General features: G+C 43.0%; 1 protein-coding gene across 1 annotated transcript in view; it reads left to right on the top strand.

Moving 5' to 3' along the window:
* Positions 1-5,317: 5,317 nt before the first annotated feature.
* The window catches only part of LOC308280890 (leucine-rich repeat and calponin homology domain-containing protein 4-like), a gene marked incomplete at its 3' end in the record, with an annotated part of 93,365 nt that continues 78,607 nt past the window's right edge, over positions 5,318-20,075 (top strand). The window contains exon 1 of the mRNA XM_080755199.1: positions 5,318-5,746. Within this exon, the coding sequence (XP_080611325.1) occupies positions 5,539-5,746 (208 nt within the window). The remainder of the gene's footprint in view (positions 5,747-20,075) is intronic.

Raw genomic sequence — 20,075 nt, 5'->3', positions numbered from 1 at the left:
GTAGATCTGCTATTTTTGAAAAATCGTGAAAATGTGTGCCAAGAAACCTATAATGTTTTCATGTCAGTGATGCTCAAACTTTTTCATGTGAAGGACCCCCCCATCTCAAAATATTTAGTTCCAGGGACCACCCAGAAGCAAAATTTGAGTTACAAATGTTCACTTAAAAAATACATATATTCAAAGATTTGCGCACATTTTCACGACTTTTCAAAAATAGCAGATCTACAAGCTTGCAGCGCGGCACTCGGTGCCGCGCTGTGAGCTTGTATATCTGCTATTTTTCAATAGCTAAAGTTACTAGGGCCCCTCCACCTCGGGCCCTGGGCTGGTACCTCAGTCCCACTTTCCTACCCCTTGTGACGTCCCTGAGTGTATACATGTACATATTACTGGTGATAAATTGTGTAAGTCCAAATGCAGATGGTCAGGCCAGACTTTGACCGTGAAAAACCTACTTAGGAGGAGTCCCCCAGGGGTCTGCACTCTGTAGGCCTCCTATGGCAATTCCTCCCCCTCTACACTAAATATTGTTGCAGAAAACAACTGGTCTCATATATACATTTAGATCTGCCGTTGTGGTCAAAAATGTTCACCCCAGAGTATAAGTTAAAGTTATGTTTTCTTTTTTATTATTGTTATTATTTGTCTGATTGGTCCTGCTTGAAAAAAAAAAAAAAAGATAACTTAAGCCAATCACGTGTATACACGTGATATATTAGCGCATCCCACAGTGCCAATCACGTATATACACGTGATTCAAAAAAAAAAAAAAAAAAAAAAAAAAAAAAAAATTTGAAAATTTTTTTTTGAAAATTTTTTTTTTGGACCCCATCAAAACTAGTGAACATGATATCAATCGCGATTTTGCATGTTTAACCCCCATACAACCCCCATACAACTCAGGTAGCAGACCTCCAAGCTCACAACAGTGTAAAACATAATGGCTATTATCTCAAGAATGCCTGAACGGATTTCCAATCGGATTTTTTTGTTTGAAAGCTGTGAACAAACTGCACAAACCCACAACAATGCAATCCAGGATTGCATTGGATTTTTTAGAGCTCATTCTTCTCTGTTTTTTTCCCATGCATGAGGTGTGCAAGGTTTAATCATGGCTAAGTTGACGAAAATAAGGCTTTTAAAATGCTTGGTAGCCAATAGCTAACTTCAAGCTAACTTCATCCTCTTCCTGTACATGCACAAAGGAAAGTGTTTAGGCAAGTCATGGCTGCAGGGCTTCTGCATATACCAGCATATCTCTATGGGATTGTCTGTGGCACACTGGGCCCCCTCTAGTGGTGAAAGGGTGGCATTAAATGAGTTAATTATATTTTCAACCCAGATATCTCAGTCAAAAAACAGATTCACTTTAGCTGGCAAAACATTCTCAGACCTAGAAACAAAAGTGGGTTGTCTCTATAGCAACCACACCAATAAAGTCTTTATTTTGACTTTATTTTCCCCTCTGCAAGCAGCTTCGGAGAAAAATAAATACAAACGAGCACAGGTCTCCACCAGGCCACACAAATCGGCCTGTAATAGCGCCACCATGAGGCTGATTTGAAAAATGTGGGGCAGAGGTTCTGATTTGGCATCCAGGGAGTGTGTGTGCTCAGTTTGGCAGCGATCGGGCCAACGGCAACCAGGCCACACAAATCGGCCTGTTATAGCGCTACCATGAGGCTGATTTGAAAAATGTGGGGCAGAGGTTCTGAATTGGCATCCAGGGAGTGTGTGTGGAAGTCTTTATTTTGACTTTATTTTCCCCTCTGCAAGCAGCTTCGGAGAAAAATAAATACAAATGATGTTTCTCCGAGAGAGAGAGAGAGAGAGAGAGAGAGAGAGAGAGAGAGAGAGAGAGAGAGAGAGAGAGAGAGAGAGAGAGAGAGAAACTATATTATTTAAAATAAATAAATCACAAAATCCCAATAAATCATGAAAATAAATAATCTATTCTCCTGAAATCCATTCAAATGTTGCAACACCATTCTTTTGTGGAACTCACCTCATGCAGCCTCTGGTAGTATCCGTTTCCATGGCAATATGGACGGTAGACTCTGGTTCCCATGGTCTGGAAGTACGGGCCCCGCATGTGATTGGCTGATATAGCGTGCAGGGACGGCCCCCTGTGATCACCATAACAAAAGCCCTCTTAAGAAAATGATTGTGATTACAGGTCATTAGGTCAGTGGTGCTCAAAGTAGGGCTCCAGAGACGCCCAGGGGTCCTTTGGGGGGTTCCAGGGGGTCCCCAGAAAAATGTGTTGAGTCAAAATCAGTTTAACCACTTATTCAACCTGTTTTATAGGGTATTCAAAAGCCGATCTACAAGCTCACAAAGTTTGTAGCTAGATCTGCTATTTTTGAAAGGTTTTGAAAAATCTTCAAACTTTTTGTGAACATTTTTATTTTAACGACACGAAATCTTTTCAACTACAGGTCTGTGACTAAATAAATACATATCAAGTAGGGGCTGTTAACTTTCTTCATGAATTGAGTACAAAAGGACCCCAATGTATTGTGCTTTCTTGGGTTTAAATCCTATTAGTGGACCCATGGTATCTGAACTGTACAGTGCTGTGCTTTCCCTATTTGCGAAGTGCTCATAAAGTATTCAGTCAATCAATTAATCAATCAATGAAGATCAGTGGTTCCAAACATTTTAGCTCAAGACCCAAAAGAGATTTTAGATGTCTCCCTATGGGATCCAAACCAAACTAGTGAAAATAGCAGATCTACAAGCTCGCTATTTTCTTAGATTTTAGTTTTTAAATGTACTAGTCCTGTGCTCGGGGGGTATGCACAGTATACAAGGGATTGAATGTCAGAAGTAATGTTGGAGAACCCAGACCGGTGCAGTCATCATTGACGTCCAGTTGTGCAATAGAGCATCGCAGCGGAAGTGGTTTACTGGGGTCACTTAAAAATCGCCCATTCATTTTCCCCATAGACTTTTACAAAACTATTTATAACAATTGTGTTAAGCCTCGAACAAAGCCATCCAGGATGGCAGTGAATCATGACCATACAACCTTTGATCCTATATGTGAAGACATATTTTAATATTACATTATTTGATATACATTTAGTAAATAGCCTACTCTTGTTTAGCGATTTTCAAAACGTTCTTTTCATAGAAACAAAGGTCTCATGTTCATGATTCACTGCCATCCTGGATGGCTTAAATTTGTTCGAGGCTTAACATAATTGTTATAAACATTTTTGTAAAAGTCTATGGGGATTTTTAAGTGACCCCAGTAAACCACTTCCGCTGCGATGCTCTATAGGCCTACCTGTCTGTGATGCAGGCATTGTTTCAGCATGCGGCTGTTACCATGGTGGCGACACTGTTTATTATCAGTGATGTCAGCATGCAGACAGATGGCGGACGTCATCTCCAAATTTGGGCATCGTTTCAGCATGCATGCGGCTGTTACCATGGTAGCAACACTATGTAGGATCAGTGATGTCAGCGTGCAGACAGACGGACAGACATTCGATATATTAATACTTAGATGAAGGAAGTTCTTAAGTAAATCAGTGTCATACATATTGTGAAGAAAACCTGGGGACTTGACATTCAGTAATTGGGTCTTATGATGAAAGTAAGAACATTATAATGCTGAGTAAAACTGAAAATCGAAAATTTGCCACGCACATATTGATGGCCCCTGACCAGGCCATACACAAGGGGGCCATGTCTGTAGCCTGACTGCAAGCGCCAGACTCAATCACACACTTCGTTTTGGGATTGGGGGGTGGTGATGTGCGGACTGAAGTATCAGGCTACCATGTCTGCATTTTTCATTGAAAAACCGGGGTGGTATTTCATTAACTCAATGGCAAGATGTGCTATGTGAATATGGTCTATCTACAGTCAGATATGTGAATATGTGACTGAATCAGGGACGTGCTGGGCCCCTGATTCAGCCCGGGAAAAAGAGTTGGATAGGCCCTCATCTCTCATGGAGAGAGATCTCTCTCCATAGCGCTGCTGCTACTCAAAGATTTGCCATTTCAGATCATGACAAGTGACAAGCCAGTGGGCCAATTACATGAGTTATATATCGGCGTTGTCGGGTGGAAACCTTGTACGTCCAAAACCGTTTGTTTTGTATTTATCATTTTAAAAATGATTTAAACTAGTGAAAACAGCCGATCTACAAGCACACAACGCCTCGCACCGCGAGGCGTTGTGTGCTTGTAGATCTGCTGTTTTCACTACTTTTGTGCAAAGGCCTTGTATGATGAAGCAGGGCTTTGCTTTGCGAAAAAAAATTACAAATTTGAAACTTGGAGATACAAGGTTTCTGGCCGACAGTGACGATTTACTTTGTTGGCCGCCCAGCCCCCAAAATGGAACCAAGGCCGACATTTTATTTATTTATTTTTCCTAATGGCCGGCCTGGTCCTACCGGGAATGAACCGGCCGTTCGGGAGTTGTCCCGCTTTTCCCAATGGCCAGCACGTCCCCTGTCATGCGTAACACTGCAAGTCTGCACGTCATGTGCAATATATCCTTGAAATGCAATAAGTCAGCTGCAATGATTTTTTTATGGTAATGTTTTTTAAATGATAGCCTATGTTGTTGTTTCATAGACATGAGCACAAACATAGGCTATTTACTTTCAGTGAGTAGCCTATATAGGCCTATGTAGCACTTTAAATTAGTTTTAGTTTTTTCAGCTGGCCTCTGACTATTTGTAACTGTTTATTTGTGAATACTCTGTCACAATGAGTCTGCCGTAAAATGGCAATAAGGGAGCATGCTTATTTACTTGAAATATGCCCGGTTATGATATATTTTCTTTCGTCTTTATACTTTGATGTGAAGATAGAGTTGATTCTTTCTTTACTTTTTTTGTTGTTCAGTTTTTTTAGGTGTCTGGTCTGACTCTCTTGTATTTGGAAAACATTTCAACCAAAAATATCAAAATGATCATTATAAAAACCAAAGGAATTCTGAGTGTGGGGCATCAGCGCCTTCCAGGCTATGGGATGCTACCATAGGATGCTACCGCGTGTGAACGGCTGTCAATCACAACCCTCTTGGCCCCTCCCACCGCTCCTCCCCGGCCCCGCCTCCTCTCTCTCTCTCCCTCTCTCTCAGTGTGTGTGGGTGTCTCTCTACCACAGTGACAGCTCGCGCCTCCGTCTCGTGCAGTGAGGAGTGGACGCAGCGTGGATAGGAGGAGGAAGAGAGGAGCGCTACTACTTCTCTCTTTTTATTTCACTCTTTTACGCTCTTTAACGACACGAAAACTACTCCTTTTTCTCCGGAACAAGTTAATTAGAAGCGTCGTCTGGGGTGTTTTTGTGTTTATTTAGCTCTTTTTCCCCCGGGTTTAAATAATGTAACGAGAGCGGAGAAGGAGGATAAACAGAAGAATAAGGAATATACGAGGGACGACGCAGCGACGAACAAAGTAACAACAAAAGGATAATAAAACGCACCAACAGAAGCAGAAAAGGAGGCTTATTCTCTCTAAAAGGAGGAGGTTTTGGGACTTCTTCTCCTCCTTTATTTATTTAGTGAATGGCTGCTGGAGGAGATGATGAGGAAGGAGGAGCAGCAGGAGGAGGAGGTGCGGCTGCAGCGCTGCTGGCCACCACTAGTGGTCGCTCCGTGGAGAAGGCTCTGGAGGAGGCCGCGGCCAGCGGGCAGCTCAACCTGACCAACCGCAAACTGAAGGAGTTCCCCCGGTCAGCCCGGAACCACGACCTGTCCGACATCACACACGCAGGTACTGTACTGTGAACTCACTGGCTGCCTCAGACTGGTCTGATGGCTTAAAAAAGTCTGTTATCCCTTTGGTCTAGTGGTTATGACGATGGCCCTTTGGTCTAGTAGTGGTTAAGGTGTTGGACTTTCAAGTGGGAGACCCGGGGTTCGAATCCCGGGTGTTACTCTGTGTGTGTGTGTGTGTGTGTGTGTGTGTGTGTGTGTGTGTGTGTGTGTGTGTGTGTGTGTGTGTGTGTGTGTGTGTGTGTGTGTGTGTAGCAGAGTAGACTCTGACTCACTGCCTCAGCCTGATATGGCCCTAAAAAGTCTATTATCCCTTTGGTCTAGTGGTTAAGATGTTGGACTTTCATGTGGGACAGCCGGGTTCGAGACCCGGGCTTTATGTGTGTAGCAGAGTGACTCACTGCCTCTGCCTGGTGGTCTGGTATATCCCTATTGGTCTAGTGGTTAAGATGTTGGACTTGTAGGACGCCCGGGTTCGAGACCCGGGTTCGAATCCCGGGCTTTACGTGTGTGTGTGTGTGTGTGTGTGTGTGTGTGTGTGTGTGTGTGTGTGTGTGTGTGTGTGTGTGTGTGTGTGTGTGTGTGTGTGTGTGTGTGTGTGTGTGTGTGAGTGTGTGTGTGTGTGATCGAACTCAAAGCTTCTTGAAATTGAATTGTGTGTGTGCTCCTTTGAATTGGATATTGAAATAGAATGTTGTGGTGTGTGTGTGTGTGTGTGTGTGTGTAAATGCAAAGCTTCATTGAATTGTGTGTGTGTGGGGTGCTTGTGAGAGGGAGAGAGAGGGGTGTGTGAGAGAAGGAAAGAGTGTGAGAGAGAGAGACTGTGTGTGTGTGTGTGCATACAGCCTTTTGTTTTATCACCACCTGCTTGTGTGTTGGAGGAAACCCAAGAACAGAAATAAAGCTGGGGAGTGGGGGTCTGTTGGTCCTGTTCTGTCACTGTCAGCAATACAAGCAGCTACACCAAGAAGACTTAGGTCCACTTTATATGAATGTTCTGTCACTGTCAGCAATACAAGCTGCTACACCAAGAAGACTTAGGTCCACTTTATATGAATGTTCTGTCACTGTTAGCAAATCAACTACACCAAGAAGGCTTATGACCACTTTATATGAATGTTCTGTCACTGTTAGCAAAGCAACTACACCAAGAAGGCTTAGGTCCACTTTATATGAATGTTCTGTCACTGTCAGCAATACAAGCTGCTACACCAAGGTAGCAAGGCTTTAGGACCACTTTATATGAATGTTCTGTCACTGTTAGCAAAGCAACTACAGCAGGGGCGCCCACACTTTTTTGACGTGAGATCTACTTTTAAAATGACTAGCTCAACATGATCTACCCATCCAAAATGTTTTAGCTGAGGGCCTGAGTGGGACTTGGGAATAGCAGCACTGGCGTTACATTTTAGACAAACACACTTACTGTAAGGGGGAAATACATGGGAAATACCGGGGGAAATGTCTTCATCCCATTCTGTATGGAAGTGCTAGGTTTTGGGGTTCTTTGTAATGCTACTGACTCTTGAACAAAGCATTGCATTGGAGGTTTGCCTACTTTAGAAGCCATGAAGGGAGCTGACAGGCCCTTCTTGATGTCATATTGACATATTCTTTTTCTATTTTAATTATATAGTTTTAGAGGCATGTCATGTACAGCAGATCTACAGTACAAGCTTGCATCGCAAACAGCAGTTGTGACGTGAGCTTTGTAGATCCTCTTGTTTACGGCACGCAGTGCCACAGGCGTGCAACCATAAACCAGGCTTTAGAAGTGGACTTGTGGTTAAAAGTTGAAGTGAACTCGAGCGAATCTTCCTCTTTAAGGTGGTTGTTGTTATTAATGTGTTTACGTCGGTTTGCTTACATACTGTCTGCATACATATACATACATACAGTACATATACACATACATACATACATCCTTTACATCTGCGTTTGCACATTTTGCCCTGGTTTGGTTTTGCACAACGTGCAGGCTGCACAACAAGTCTCTCTTCTCTTCCTGTTATGAGAAGGGAGTCGCTGCCTGTGTGTAGCATGCTATTACTCTTCCCCCCCTTGCAACATGGCAACCTCTCAAGTATTTGAGAGAAAATGAATCGTCATGTAAAATGTCATAATCGTGACAGCCCTGTGTGTGTGTGTGTGTGTGTGTGTGTGTGTGTGTGTGTGTGTGTGTGTGTGTGTGTGTGTGTGTGTGTGTGTGTGTGTGCGTGTGCGTGCGTGAGTGAGTGTGTGAGAGACAGATTTCCCCAATTTGTATAGTTTCATAAGATCCTCCTTGCGCAACGATAAGTCGCAATGTAGCACAGCTCTGTTGACAAGTTTCTTTATTCCTGTTTACTAGCTAAATCATACGTTGTTATGTTTTGATTGTTCTGTTCCACTTAATGCTTTGGCAATGTAAAAAGTGTCTTTTCTCATGCCAGTATAAAGCTCCTTTGAATTGGAGAGAGAGAGAGAGAGAGAGAGAGAGAGAGAGAGAGAGAGAGAGAGAGAGAGAGAGAGAGAGAGAGAGAGAGAGAGAGAGAGAGAGAGAGAGAGAGAGAGAGAGAGAGAGAGAGAGAGAGAGAGAGAGAGAGAGAGAGAGAGAGAGATATGAGAGTGAAGAACAATCAAGTCATCAGTTATGTGATATTATTCTCAGAAGAAATTAGCCTCTTTGTTTGAGAGAGAAAGATGAAAGAGTGTGTGTGTGTGTGTGTGTGTGTGTGTGTGTGTGTGTGTGTGTGTGTGTGTGTGTGTGTGTGTGTGTGTGTGTGTGTGTGTGTGTGTGTGTGTGTGTGTGTGTGTGTGTGTGTGTGTGTGTGTGTGTGTGTGTGTGCGTGCGTGCGCGCGTGTGTTTTGGGTTGGTGGTCTGACAGAGAGAAAGTGAAAGTGAGTAAGCCAGGGGTCTTCAAGTTGTGTTGTCTTTTTCATAGATTTCACGATAGCTTCATTGTCTGTCACATTCAGCGTTCTGTGTTTTTTGTTAAACACATTTTTACATTTAACCTCTTAAACCCCTCAACTTGACCTTTGGCCCTGTGCTTGGTTTTCTCCTTTTTCCCCTCTCTCTCACCAAATCACTTTGCAGAAAACAGCAGATCCACAAGCTCACAACGCCTCGCAGCTCTCTCCTTAGAATAGGGATGCTAGGGTTTAAGTGGTTAATATAAACATCATACAGAAGATTTGGCAGCCTCCTCTTGTAGTAAATCCGGGGACCCCCTACTCCCTAGGGGTCCTGGACCCCAGGAGTAAGGGATAGAGGTGTCACCTCCGACTTTATCCTCTCTCCACACACAGTGTGCTCCAGATCGATAGCGGAGCGATTCATACCAGAGCGCTAATGAAAAGGACCCGCCTCTCGAGATGGACTTACCGTTAGTAACTTAGCAACAAGAGGGAGATGTGGGATATTTGTGGAAGCCACTAAAAAAGAAAGAAACACACTCTACTTATGCAGTTAGAATAATGATGGCTGAACAATGAGTTAAGGACACAGGAAAACACTCATCTCTCATGTGTAGAGATGAATGTTGTGTTGTCAGCATCCTCTCCCCTCTCAGTCTTAGTAAATGTTGGTAAATGGTAAATGGTGCATTTATATAGCGCTTTTATCCAAGGCGCTTTACATAGATTGTGCATTACATTCACCCATTCACACACACATTCATACACCGGTGGCAGAGGAAACCATGCAAGGCACCAACCTGCTCACCGGGAGCAATTAGGGGTTCAGAGTCTTGCTCGAGGACTCTTCGACATTAACTCAGCGGGAGCCCGGATTTGAACTGGGAACCTTTCGGGAACCCTTCGTGTTCTAATAACGGTTTCTCTACCCCTGAGCATCTCAAACCCTGTACTTAGTACTAGGGATGGCCCGATACGCGATATTATCGTTTATCGTGATAAAAAAACCACTTGCGATAATCGTATCGTGGAGATTTAATATATCGTGATATCGTCCTCGGTCATGCACTGGGATCAATTCACCTTTTATTTGCCGAGCTGCATATCCAGTACCACTTAAACCCTCTATAATTGGTCAAAGGTACTTACAGTATAATATACGTACTTGATACAGTCTTCTTTTCAATCTCTTTCAAATGTCTTTGCCAAAAAATTGCCGATCTACAAGCTCACAACGCGTTGCGACGCATTGTGAGCTTGTAGATCTGCTATTTCTTTTGGCAAATGTTCCACCCCAGAATTTTCATTATCGTGACAATATCGTAAATCGCGATTTCTTTTGTCACAACAATCGTGATATGGCATTTTCATATGGTCCCGACTCCCATTCCTAGTACTTAGTTGACTGCGGTCCTCCAGGACACAGTGTCCAAAATATAATAATAATAATAGAGATGTTACCGATCAATCGGCAATGAATCGGATCGGGCCGATCAAAGCGTGATCGGCGATAATCGGTGGTTTAGATCAAAAGGTAAATTCACCGATCCGATCCGATCGGTGCATCCAATCAACCAGCCGTTCAGTATGCCCACTTGAGGCCATTTTGGGGTATTGATTTCCACAGTGCTGAAGGAATAATTAGTTACTGCTATGATAATAAATACATAGTAATGCTGGTAAATAACTATAAGGCAAATATATAAATGAATTCATGAGTGAATGAATGAATTAAAGTTAAAACATTAACATTTAGAAAATATAAATAATAACTTGATCGAATCGGTGATTGATCGGTATCGGGTGATCAAACTTTTGTGATCGGTGCTCGCTGATCGGTTCCAAAAAATCACACCCGTGTGAACTGAGCGGTGGTCGTGGGGGGGGGGGGGGGGGGGGGGTGCCTGTGTGTGTGTGTGTGTGTGTGTGTGTGTGTGTGTGTGTGTGTGTGTGTGTGTGTGTGTGTGTGTCTGGCCTGGCCTGAACAACAGCGCCCCTCCCTTAACATGTGTGGTCAAAAAAGGTACTTCAGGCTACATACAGACACGCACACACGCACGCACGCATACACACACGGCCACGTATAGGAGACGGTGTAACCACCGCTCAAAAACCTGATCGGACCATCCCTAAATAATAATAATTGTGGAGAAGAACTCTTTTCACTGCAGTGTTCCTGTTTTGTTCATGCAGTGTGTGAGGATGAAAGGCAGGGACTGTACCGAGGATGATCAGACCCAATTAAGGAAGGAAGAGTCTTTTCACTGTGCTGCTTTGATCTCAGTATTTATACACCCAGTATAATGTACGGTGTCTGACTTGCCAGTGTCCAGGATTTCTTCAGAAACAGATAGGACACTGATTGAATTAATGCAGGAATGTTAATCATATTAAAACGGGTAGCACATTGGCATAGAGAGAAGGCATTTAGGGCTGTATTGTCATCCATGCCTTAGCTCTTATCCCTAAACTTCTTGGTCTTGTTTTAGTATTTTGAAAAATAGTTCTAACTTCTAATGATGTAGACCGGCTAAGTATTTTTAAAATGTTTTTCCAAATAGTAAAAAAGGCTAAAATAGAGCTGTTAAGGTGTCCCCTAAATATCTCTGAGCTTATAAATGGGCTTATTTATCTGCTTGCCTTGAACGTTCATCACCCCAGAATAGGGACACCATAGGGTTCAAGTGGTTAGTTGAAGTACACTCACGCAACAGAGAGCTGGTGTGTGTGTGCGTGCGTGCGTGCATGCGTGTAGTGCGTGTGTGTGTGTGCGTGCCTATGCCTTGAAGTGATCCACCCTGGCCTTGCCCACGTTGAAAAGAGGGCTTACGGTGGCAGGTCCAGGTTACTGAAATCAATCTGCCGTCTTAAAAAACAAGGGCCCCTCTTTGGCTCTCTCTCTCTCTCTCTCTCTCTCCGTCGCTCTGCTAATTATGACCATCTGCCATCAGACAACCTCCTAGGCCTTGTGGGCTGACGTAGAGGCCTTGAGCACATAATGACACACAACACACTCACACACACACACACACACACACACACACACACACACACACACACACACACACACACACACACACACACACACACACACACACACGCTGGCGTGGCATGCGTGCACACACCTGCCATCTGAGGAAGCTGGCGGTAATGGATATGGCCTGGGGCTGTGTGTGGTGTGGTGGTGACTGCATCTCATGTCTTGGTTGGTTGGAGCCAGGACACTTGTACTTGTGATGATGGGGGTGTGTGTGTGTGTGTGTGTGTGTGTGTGTGGGTCCAAGGGTAATGTTATTGTTTGACCAGGGGTCCTTGAAGGGGTTCCCTGGGGGGTCCCAGTAGGAACCAAATGGACCCTTAGAGTTCTGTAACTCTCAGAGTTATTCGGGTCGTCTGTGGCCTAATATACAAGTAATGGAACCCAATTCACCCGCAATGTGTACACTTTAGAGTTATGTGGTCCATTTGGTTCCATGTGTACACTTAAAGGAGTAGTTCACCACTTTTCAACCTGTCTTCATATAATAGGTCCTCACTAATGTTCATGATAAAATGTCGCAATTTTTTTCTATTCAGTCCAAGTCTCCTAGGAGAGCTGTGGGAAGTTCAGAATCCATCGTCTTGTGACATCATCATTTTCCCCCAAAATAAAAATATTTAGATTTGTATTATCGCGAGAACAATGGCTTCCACTTTAAAATTGCAACTTTTCAGGAATAGAAAGCCTGCAGTTTCTATAAGCTGGATTGACAATCGATGATGTCACAAGACGATGGGTTTCTGACCTGCCCACATCCCTCCTCTGAGAAAAAAAATAAAAAAAGCTATTTTTGAGTGAGGACCAATTATATGAACATGGGTTGAAAAGTGGTGGAGTGCCCTTTTAAGAGTTATGGGGTTGTCAGTGGCCCAATACAGTGAACCAAATGGTCCATTTGGTTCCAGGTCCACTCTCTGAGCTGTGGAAATTAAAATACATTTTGAGAATCACTGTTTGTTTTTAAGCCAAGCAGCCATAAATTCACTGCTGTGACTTAACATAAGGTACACTTTCAGACATGCACTGCATTATGGATGTTTTCCAAACTTTAAACGGAGGGGCTTTAATGTGTCTGTGTCTCGGCGGTTGACACTAAGGTCTCAGAGGCACTTGCCCGCCGGGCAAGTACAGGTAAATCTCTACTTGCCCAAAGGTCATTCCCACTTGCCCGAAAAGTAAATCGTCCATTACAAAATGATAGTAAAGAATTTAATTACCGCTCAATTTAACACTTTCTTTACTTTTCTGGGTTGTGCAAAAATGTCATACCTCAATAACTCCAAATCCAAATGCCAAATACCTTCATAGCTATGATTGAATATGCCTATGGTTTCACACTTGTTATTTTATGTTTAAGTGTAGCTACAGTAGCACTCTTATTATTCATTCCACAGACCAGAAAACAGAGTGCTCTGGCCATGCTCAGGTTTTTAGACAGATATCGGGTGTTGTGTTTATAGGCGGTTGCAATGAGCACTTGCCCGGTCAGGCAACCTAAAAAGCAAACTCCACCTGCCCTAAAGTTTTATTTACCTGCCGAGGGCAGGTAGGCAAGCCTTTGGCCATGGCTACACGGAGCTGGATATTTCTGAAGCTAGACATTTTTTTTTGCTGTTGGGGCTTGCAGCCACACAAAGCTGGATATTTTGGCCGCGAAGCTGGATATTTTTTAAACCGGATAAATAAGTGGAGAGATTGAAAAATATCCGATTCACTGGATCCGTGTAGACAGGGAACCCGGATATCTCTGAAGACTTTACTGTGTGTGTGCTTGTTAGACCTAGATATCTTTGTCGTGTGGACCTAGATACTTTTCTATGTGGATATCTGAAAAACCGGGATATATGAAATATCCAGCTCCGTGTGGACCTAGATATTTTTCTATGTGGATATCTGAAAAAACGGGATATATGAAATATCCAGCTCTGTGTAGCCATGGCCTTAGTGTCAATGCCTGCATCTTAAACGGACAGTCCTCTGTCTGTCGCATGATGCTATAACACGTGTGAAAGGCCAACACCACCACCGGACATCAATGTCCCCGACCTGTTTCCCCCAGGGACATTTTCCTGTGTTCGAAATGTGAAAGTAGCTTCAGTTTATATTCTTGTGAATAATCACACAATAGAGCTACAGCGAGGTGCATCCGTGATCACTGCCACCGACACAAGTTCATCTGCATGCATTGTGTCAGGCTGTTTGAAACAAAGAGGGCTGGGCCGGGTCGGGTCAACTTCCTCACAATTCAGACAGGCGGACGGTGTCTGATTTCTGGGCCAAACGGGTCAAGGGATTGGGTATAGAAGTCTGTGTGTGTGTGTGTGTGCGTGTGCGTGTGCGTGTGTGTTGTTAATGGGAGCAGCTCTGCTGACCCGATTACCATAATGAGGCGAACCATTAACCTTTTTTGCTTTGTCTACTCTTCTTCGTGTAGATATTACTCAGTTTCTCTGCTGTTCACATCAACCTCAGTAAAGGGTTCCCAAACCCGTTCAGGCCGCAAGCCCCCAAAATAATCATATTTCAACTGTCAAAAATGATATTTAGAATCAATTCCTACTCCTTCATATACTGTCAAAGTATATCATTATCAATGAATCAACACGGAAAATATCAATAGATTTCCAGTGATGTTAATAGGTTTTTAATGTAATGAGTCCCCAGGACCCACAAAGGGTCTTTCGGATGAGTCCCAGGGATATTTTATGGGTCCCACAAAAATTCAACGCGTCATGTCATTTTTGACAAAGTGCAGCATTTAACTTGAATTGGTTATTATATGGTTATGTTCATGTTACGTAGAAATGTGTCTGAAAGAAATGAACCACAATTCCAAATCTTACAATTTTAATACTTCCAAATAGTCATGTGACGGTTTGATTTTTTTTATACCGAACCGGTAATATCGGATGTTGACCACTTGGGGGCGCAGATAGAAGCTTTTACCGAGTCTTCATAATCAACAGCCACCTGTTATTTTATATACATCGATAATATATGGATCTTCTCAGTGAGATGATGTCTCCTGTTTGTACTGTTACTGCTTCTATGGAATGGCGTGCTTGTGTTTGCTCTGCTGTACAGAGAACCAGTGGACTGGGTCAAAAACAGTGGATTGGGTTGCTTGTAGATCGGCTACTTTTGTTTTGAACGGTTGATCCTAGAGGGACGTGCCACCCCTCTATGGATGCGGGAGGGCAAGGCACAGGCGGCCGCGGTGGTACGCTGCCCCGGCGGACCACCAAATGGACGGCGCTGCCACGAAAACGCTATAATCAATCAAACAGTTAGACAGCCTAGGCTACATACATAGACTGTCTCAGATAGCATACATGCTAGGCTAGCTTGCTTCCTCCGTGTTGTAGTTGAGCCAATAAAGGTTATTTGACCATGTTCACCACAACGTTAATCGTCGCTATTGTTGTAAAGACGCAATGAAGACCTGTGTGGCTTCTAACACGTTGTCCAATGTCCACCACATCTATAAACAATAGCGCGTGTACTGTATATCCAGTTGTTATTGAATGAAGGGGAAAGGAGGCGGGTCGCTGTCTGAGCAGTGAGCTGCAGTGTAGAGACGTGACGTCACGTTTCTGCGCCGTGCTACACGTTCTGTGGGGGAACCCTTTTCGGTGTATCACCTAACACGCTGTGCCACTATGGTCAGAGAGCGGCCCGGTGCTACACTAAAACTCAGGCACCCATTGAATTCTGTGACCAAGCGCAGTCGCACAAAATGGCGTCGTGGATTCAAAACACACACAGTCTTAGTTCTATCGTCTGTTTTAAGACTTTCTACGCGGATTTCATTTGTGTTAACGTAGGGTCAAGTAGCATGCCTTCACCCATGAACAATGGTGGCGTCTGTGGACTTTTTAAAATATTATTTTTTTCGCGACGTGGTAAATTATTTTAACGTGGACACCAATGGTCCATGGAGGCGATGCGTCCGTGGGACCCCAGAACAATGACGTGAATGCGTCTCTAGGCAACGTGAATGCGTCAGAGACGCGGGACGCGCACGTATTGACGTCACTGGATTTCTATTATTATGAATCGACTTAATTGATCAAGTCTGATTAACCTCTTAAGCCTGTTATTATACTTTGCTGTACAACGGTGGTCTACTACTACAAAGTAGTGAAGATAGCCGATCTACAAACTCGCAACTATTGTTATTTCCACTTATTTTATTTAGAATAATCGTTCATTAATCGCAATCGAGCCAAAAGTTTCATTGAAGCAGACATGATATTGATTTGAAGTCATAATCACCCAGCCCTAGTTTTGATTCATCGATTTCAATACTTTATTAAAAGTTTGCAAATATTCAATAATGCTAAAAGGATAACACAAAAAGCCCTGAGGGCTTTGTTTCCATTGTGGTCCTGTGTATTCAATTCATCAAGACGTATACAGACATGATACAAAATACTACGCAAGGAGTTAGCAGCTGTTTTGTGTGCTTAGTCTTCCTCAATGCAGACATTATTACTTCAGTGTCTCTGTTGTTGACAAAATGGGTGGTCTTCCCCTTTTAAGCTGATCATCCAAAAACAATTGTATCCCCAGTTTGAGAACTGCTACCATAAAACAGAAAATATTTAAAAAAAAAAGTTTTAGAATCAATAACTGACTGTTGTAACCGCATCTTTTTTGGGTCCTGTGTTTTCAATTCATCAAGACGTATACAGAGTTACAGACATGATACAAATACTACGCAAGAAGTTAGCAGCTGTTTGTGTGCTTAGTCTTCCTCAATGCAGACATTACTACCCCAGACTGTGTCTCTGTCTGTTGACATGATCATCGTCATCGGCCTCAGTCAGTGACTGTGTGGATTACAGCCGCAGGGACGTGCTGGGCCCCTGATTCAGCCCGGGAAAAAGAGTTGGAGAGGCCCTCATCGCGCGCTATAGAGAGAGATCTCTCTCTATAGCGCTGCTGCTACTCAAAGATTTGCCATTTCAAATCATGACAAGTGCCAAGGCGTTTGTTTTGTACTTTTTGTAAACTAGTGAAAACAGACGATCTACAAGCACACAACGCCTCGCACCCTGAGGCGTTGTGTGCTTGTAGATCTGCTGTTTTCACTACTTTTGTGCGACGGCCTTGTACAATGAAGCAGTGTAAAAATGTACACATTTGAAACTTTTTTTGGCCGTTCGGGAGTTGTCCCACTTTTCCCAATGGCCAGCACGTCCCTGCTTACAGGTCGCGTGTCTCACCACCACCGCCGTCGAATCCTCGTCATCCATTCCGCTTTTATAATGCCACGAGGAGGTCATGGAGGAGTTGAGCTCATGGCAGAGAATGATCCTCCCTCCAGCTCTTAACGCCTTTAGACCTTGGACGCCCCACGTTCGATTTTAACTAACCACTTTAAAGATATGTTTTTGTGCATTTATGCCTTTATTGATAGGACAGTAGACTGACAGGAAATTGGGAGAGAGCTGGGGAGTAACACGCAGCAAATCTGGTCATGCTCGGGAATCGAATCAGCGACCTGCTGCAGGCTACACAAAGCCCATGTGGTATGCGCCTGGACCAGTAGGCCAGCAGGCAGGCACCCCGATTTTAACCATTATTTTATGCTTTAACTATTAAAAAATAGCAGATATACAAGCTCACAGCGCGGCACTGAGTGCCGTGCTGTGAGTTTGTATATTTGCTATTTTGAAAAAATAGTGAAAATTCATGCAAATCTTTGAATATATATATATTTTTAAAGCGAACATTTGTAACTCAAATATTTGCTTCTGGGGGGTCCCTGATGCATAATATTTTGAGATGTGGGGTTGACATGAAAAGGTTTGAGAACCACTGACATAGAAACATTCGTTTTTCAAAAACCTTTAGAAGGATTTAAGAAGACACTTATAGAATCGGGTCAAAAACATTGAAAGACTTGCACAGATTTTCACCCATTTTTTAAAATAAAATAGCAGATCTACACGCGGCACTCGGTGCCGCGCTGTGAGCTTGTATATCTGCTATTTTTTCTATGGTTAAAGCATAATATAATGGTTAAATTATAATGGCGTTCCCGGTCGTACTGGTTTAAACACCTGTTTTTAACTAACAGCAGCAGCAGCTTGCAGAAAGCAGCAACCTGGTCTTTGTGATAATTTCTAGGTATTTGGGATAATGTGCTGCTTTCTGGTTCACGGGCCTGAAGCCGGTGGTTATGAGTAAATCTTCGCAGACGTGTTATGGGCAGCAATCACTGCCCTGGTTTGATCCTGAGGTTGTAGTGCAGTGCTGTGACGCGGCTAAAACCTTGACTCTGCACCTTCTGTTGTTTCAGACAGACTCTGGCTTTCTCTTGTTGTCCTACAAGTATAGTAGAAAGAAATGAGAAATAATACGACATTTGTGAGGACCATTTTCAAGAAAAACTGTTGGTTGAAAAAAAGTTTTTTAGAGATATATTTTCGATTAGAGAAAGGATTCAGGTTGTGGTTAGTGTTAGGATTGGATATTTAGAGGTCAGGTTTATGAATTAAGAGTTTAAACGTGATTTATACTCGGTCGTGTCAGTGTCGTAGTACCGATCGGTGCCGATCTGCAAGCACACAAATACACGTTGTGTGCTTGTATTTTAGATGGATTGAATATTTTATTATCAGTTCTCATAGGAAAAGCACAGGACCGTACAGTCAGATACACAGTTCTACTAATAGGATAGGATTCAAACCCAATAAAGTACTATGGCTTGTTTACATTGGGTCCTTTTTTACTCTTTCTCTCTTAGTCTTACAGTAAAACAAATTGTATATGGCATTCATAAAATCGCCGTCCTAAAATGCTGATGTCCTCACAAGTTTAGTAATACAAACCTGTGTGATTACTAAACCTGTGTGTGTGTGTGTGTGTGTGTGTGTGTGTGTGTGTGTGTGTGTGTGTGTGTGTGTGTGTGTGTGTGTGTGTGTGTGTGTGTGTGTGTGTGTGTGTGTGTGTGTGTGTGTGTGTGTGTGTGTGTGTGTGTGTGTGTGTGTGTGTGTGTGTGTGAGTGAGAGAGAGAGTGTGTGACTGTCTGGTGTCAGGCTTGGTCTCGTCTTTGTCCACAACATCAATTTACTTATCCAATATCCACCTAGAGAGTTTGTGTGTGTGGCGCGATTCTACTCTGGTGCACTGGTACCCAAACGCTGGGGCGGGACCCGTTTGTTGGTCGCGGGACACATTTTTTATGGGTCTCGTACATTTCATTTTTCATTATTATTATTTGATAACATTTTCAAAAGGCATTTCCAAAAAGCTAAGTTTTCTTTCATGAATTAAAAAACGAATTCAATGTCCCCCCCCCCCCCCCAGTAATTTCATGAAGAAATCAAAGGAAATTTGAAGAAATTACATAAATTAGAAAACAAACATTTTAAGAAAATAGCCGATCTACAAGCGAAGCGAAACTGTTTAGTTTGAGGTCCCCGGGCAAACATCTTTTGGGTCTCCAGCTAAAAGGTTTGAATCACTGCACATCAGAACACATCAACCTCTTGTTCAGTTCTGTTGGTTATCTTGTTGTACATAAGATTAGGGCTGTCACGATTATGACATTTTATATGACGATTCATTGTCACTCAAATAATTGCAATTAACGATTTAATTGTGTTTTTGTCGTTGACAATTACATTTCTATTTGGCTTGTAGGATTTGAAGTTGCACATGGTAGATATGACACATAACCTAAATATACAAAGAAATTACTGACATATTTGACAACTTTATACTTAAAAAAGAACATTGATAGATTGCGACGCGTTGTGAGCTTGTAGATCTGCTATTTCCACAATTCTTTACTTTAAAAAAAATATCTGAACATTTTTCAACATTATGACGATTATGAAAAAGAATTGCGATTATGTCAAATAATCGCGATTAGACGATTATGTAATAATTGTGACAGCCCTAGATAAGATAGTCTGGCATCACTGGCTTTACCTGTTACTCTGTTATGTTTATAGTCTGACACCAGGAAAACTCACCGGCACAGACTAGACTTGCGCTGCGTGTGGTTCGGCTGTTAGACAGAGGGAAGAAAAGAGACAGGGCTTGTAGAGGTTGTTAGACAGAGGGAAGAAAGAGACAGGGCCTTGTTGGAGTTGTTCAGTGTGTTTGTACTACAGCCAAACCTCTGCTTAGAACTCCTTCATTTGTTGCTTCTCCTGGTTTCGCCGTGGTTGGGCTCGCGGCCAGTTGGCCGACTGACTGACTGACTGACTGTTATTGCATCAGTTCCTGTTGATCATCGGTCCACTCCCTTTTAGTGTGAGAGACAGACAGTTATAGTGTTGTGCTTTGAGAGGAGGATTCACAAGGCCTCACACTGTGAGGCCTTGTGAGCTTGTAGATCTGTTGCAGTTTTCGGCAAAGAGTTTTGGTGTAG

The sequence above is a fragment of the Nannobrachium achirus genome (genome assembly GCF_963921795.1).
Source record: "Nannobrachium achirus genome assembly, contig: SCAFFOLD_236, whole genome shotgun sequence".
NCBI lineage: Eukaryota > Metazoa > Chordata > Actinopteri > Myctophiformes > Myctophidae > Nannobrachium > Nannobrachium achirus.
Note: the sequence above shows the minus strand (reverse complement) of the source record. Positions and strands in the feature narration are given on the sequence as shown.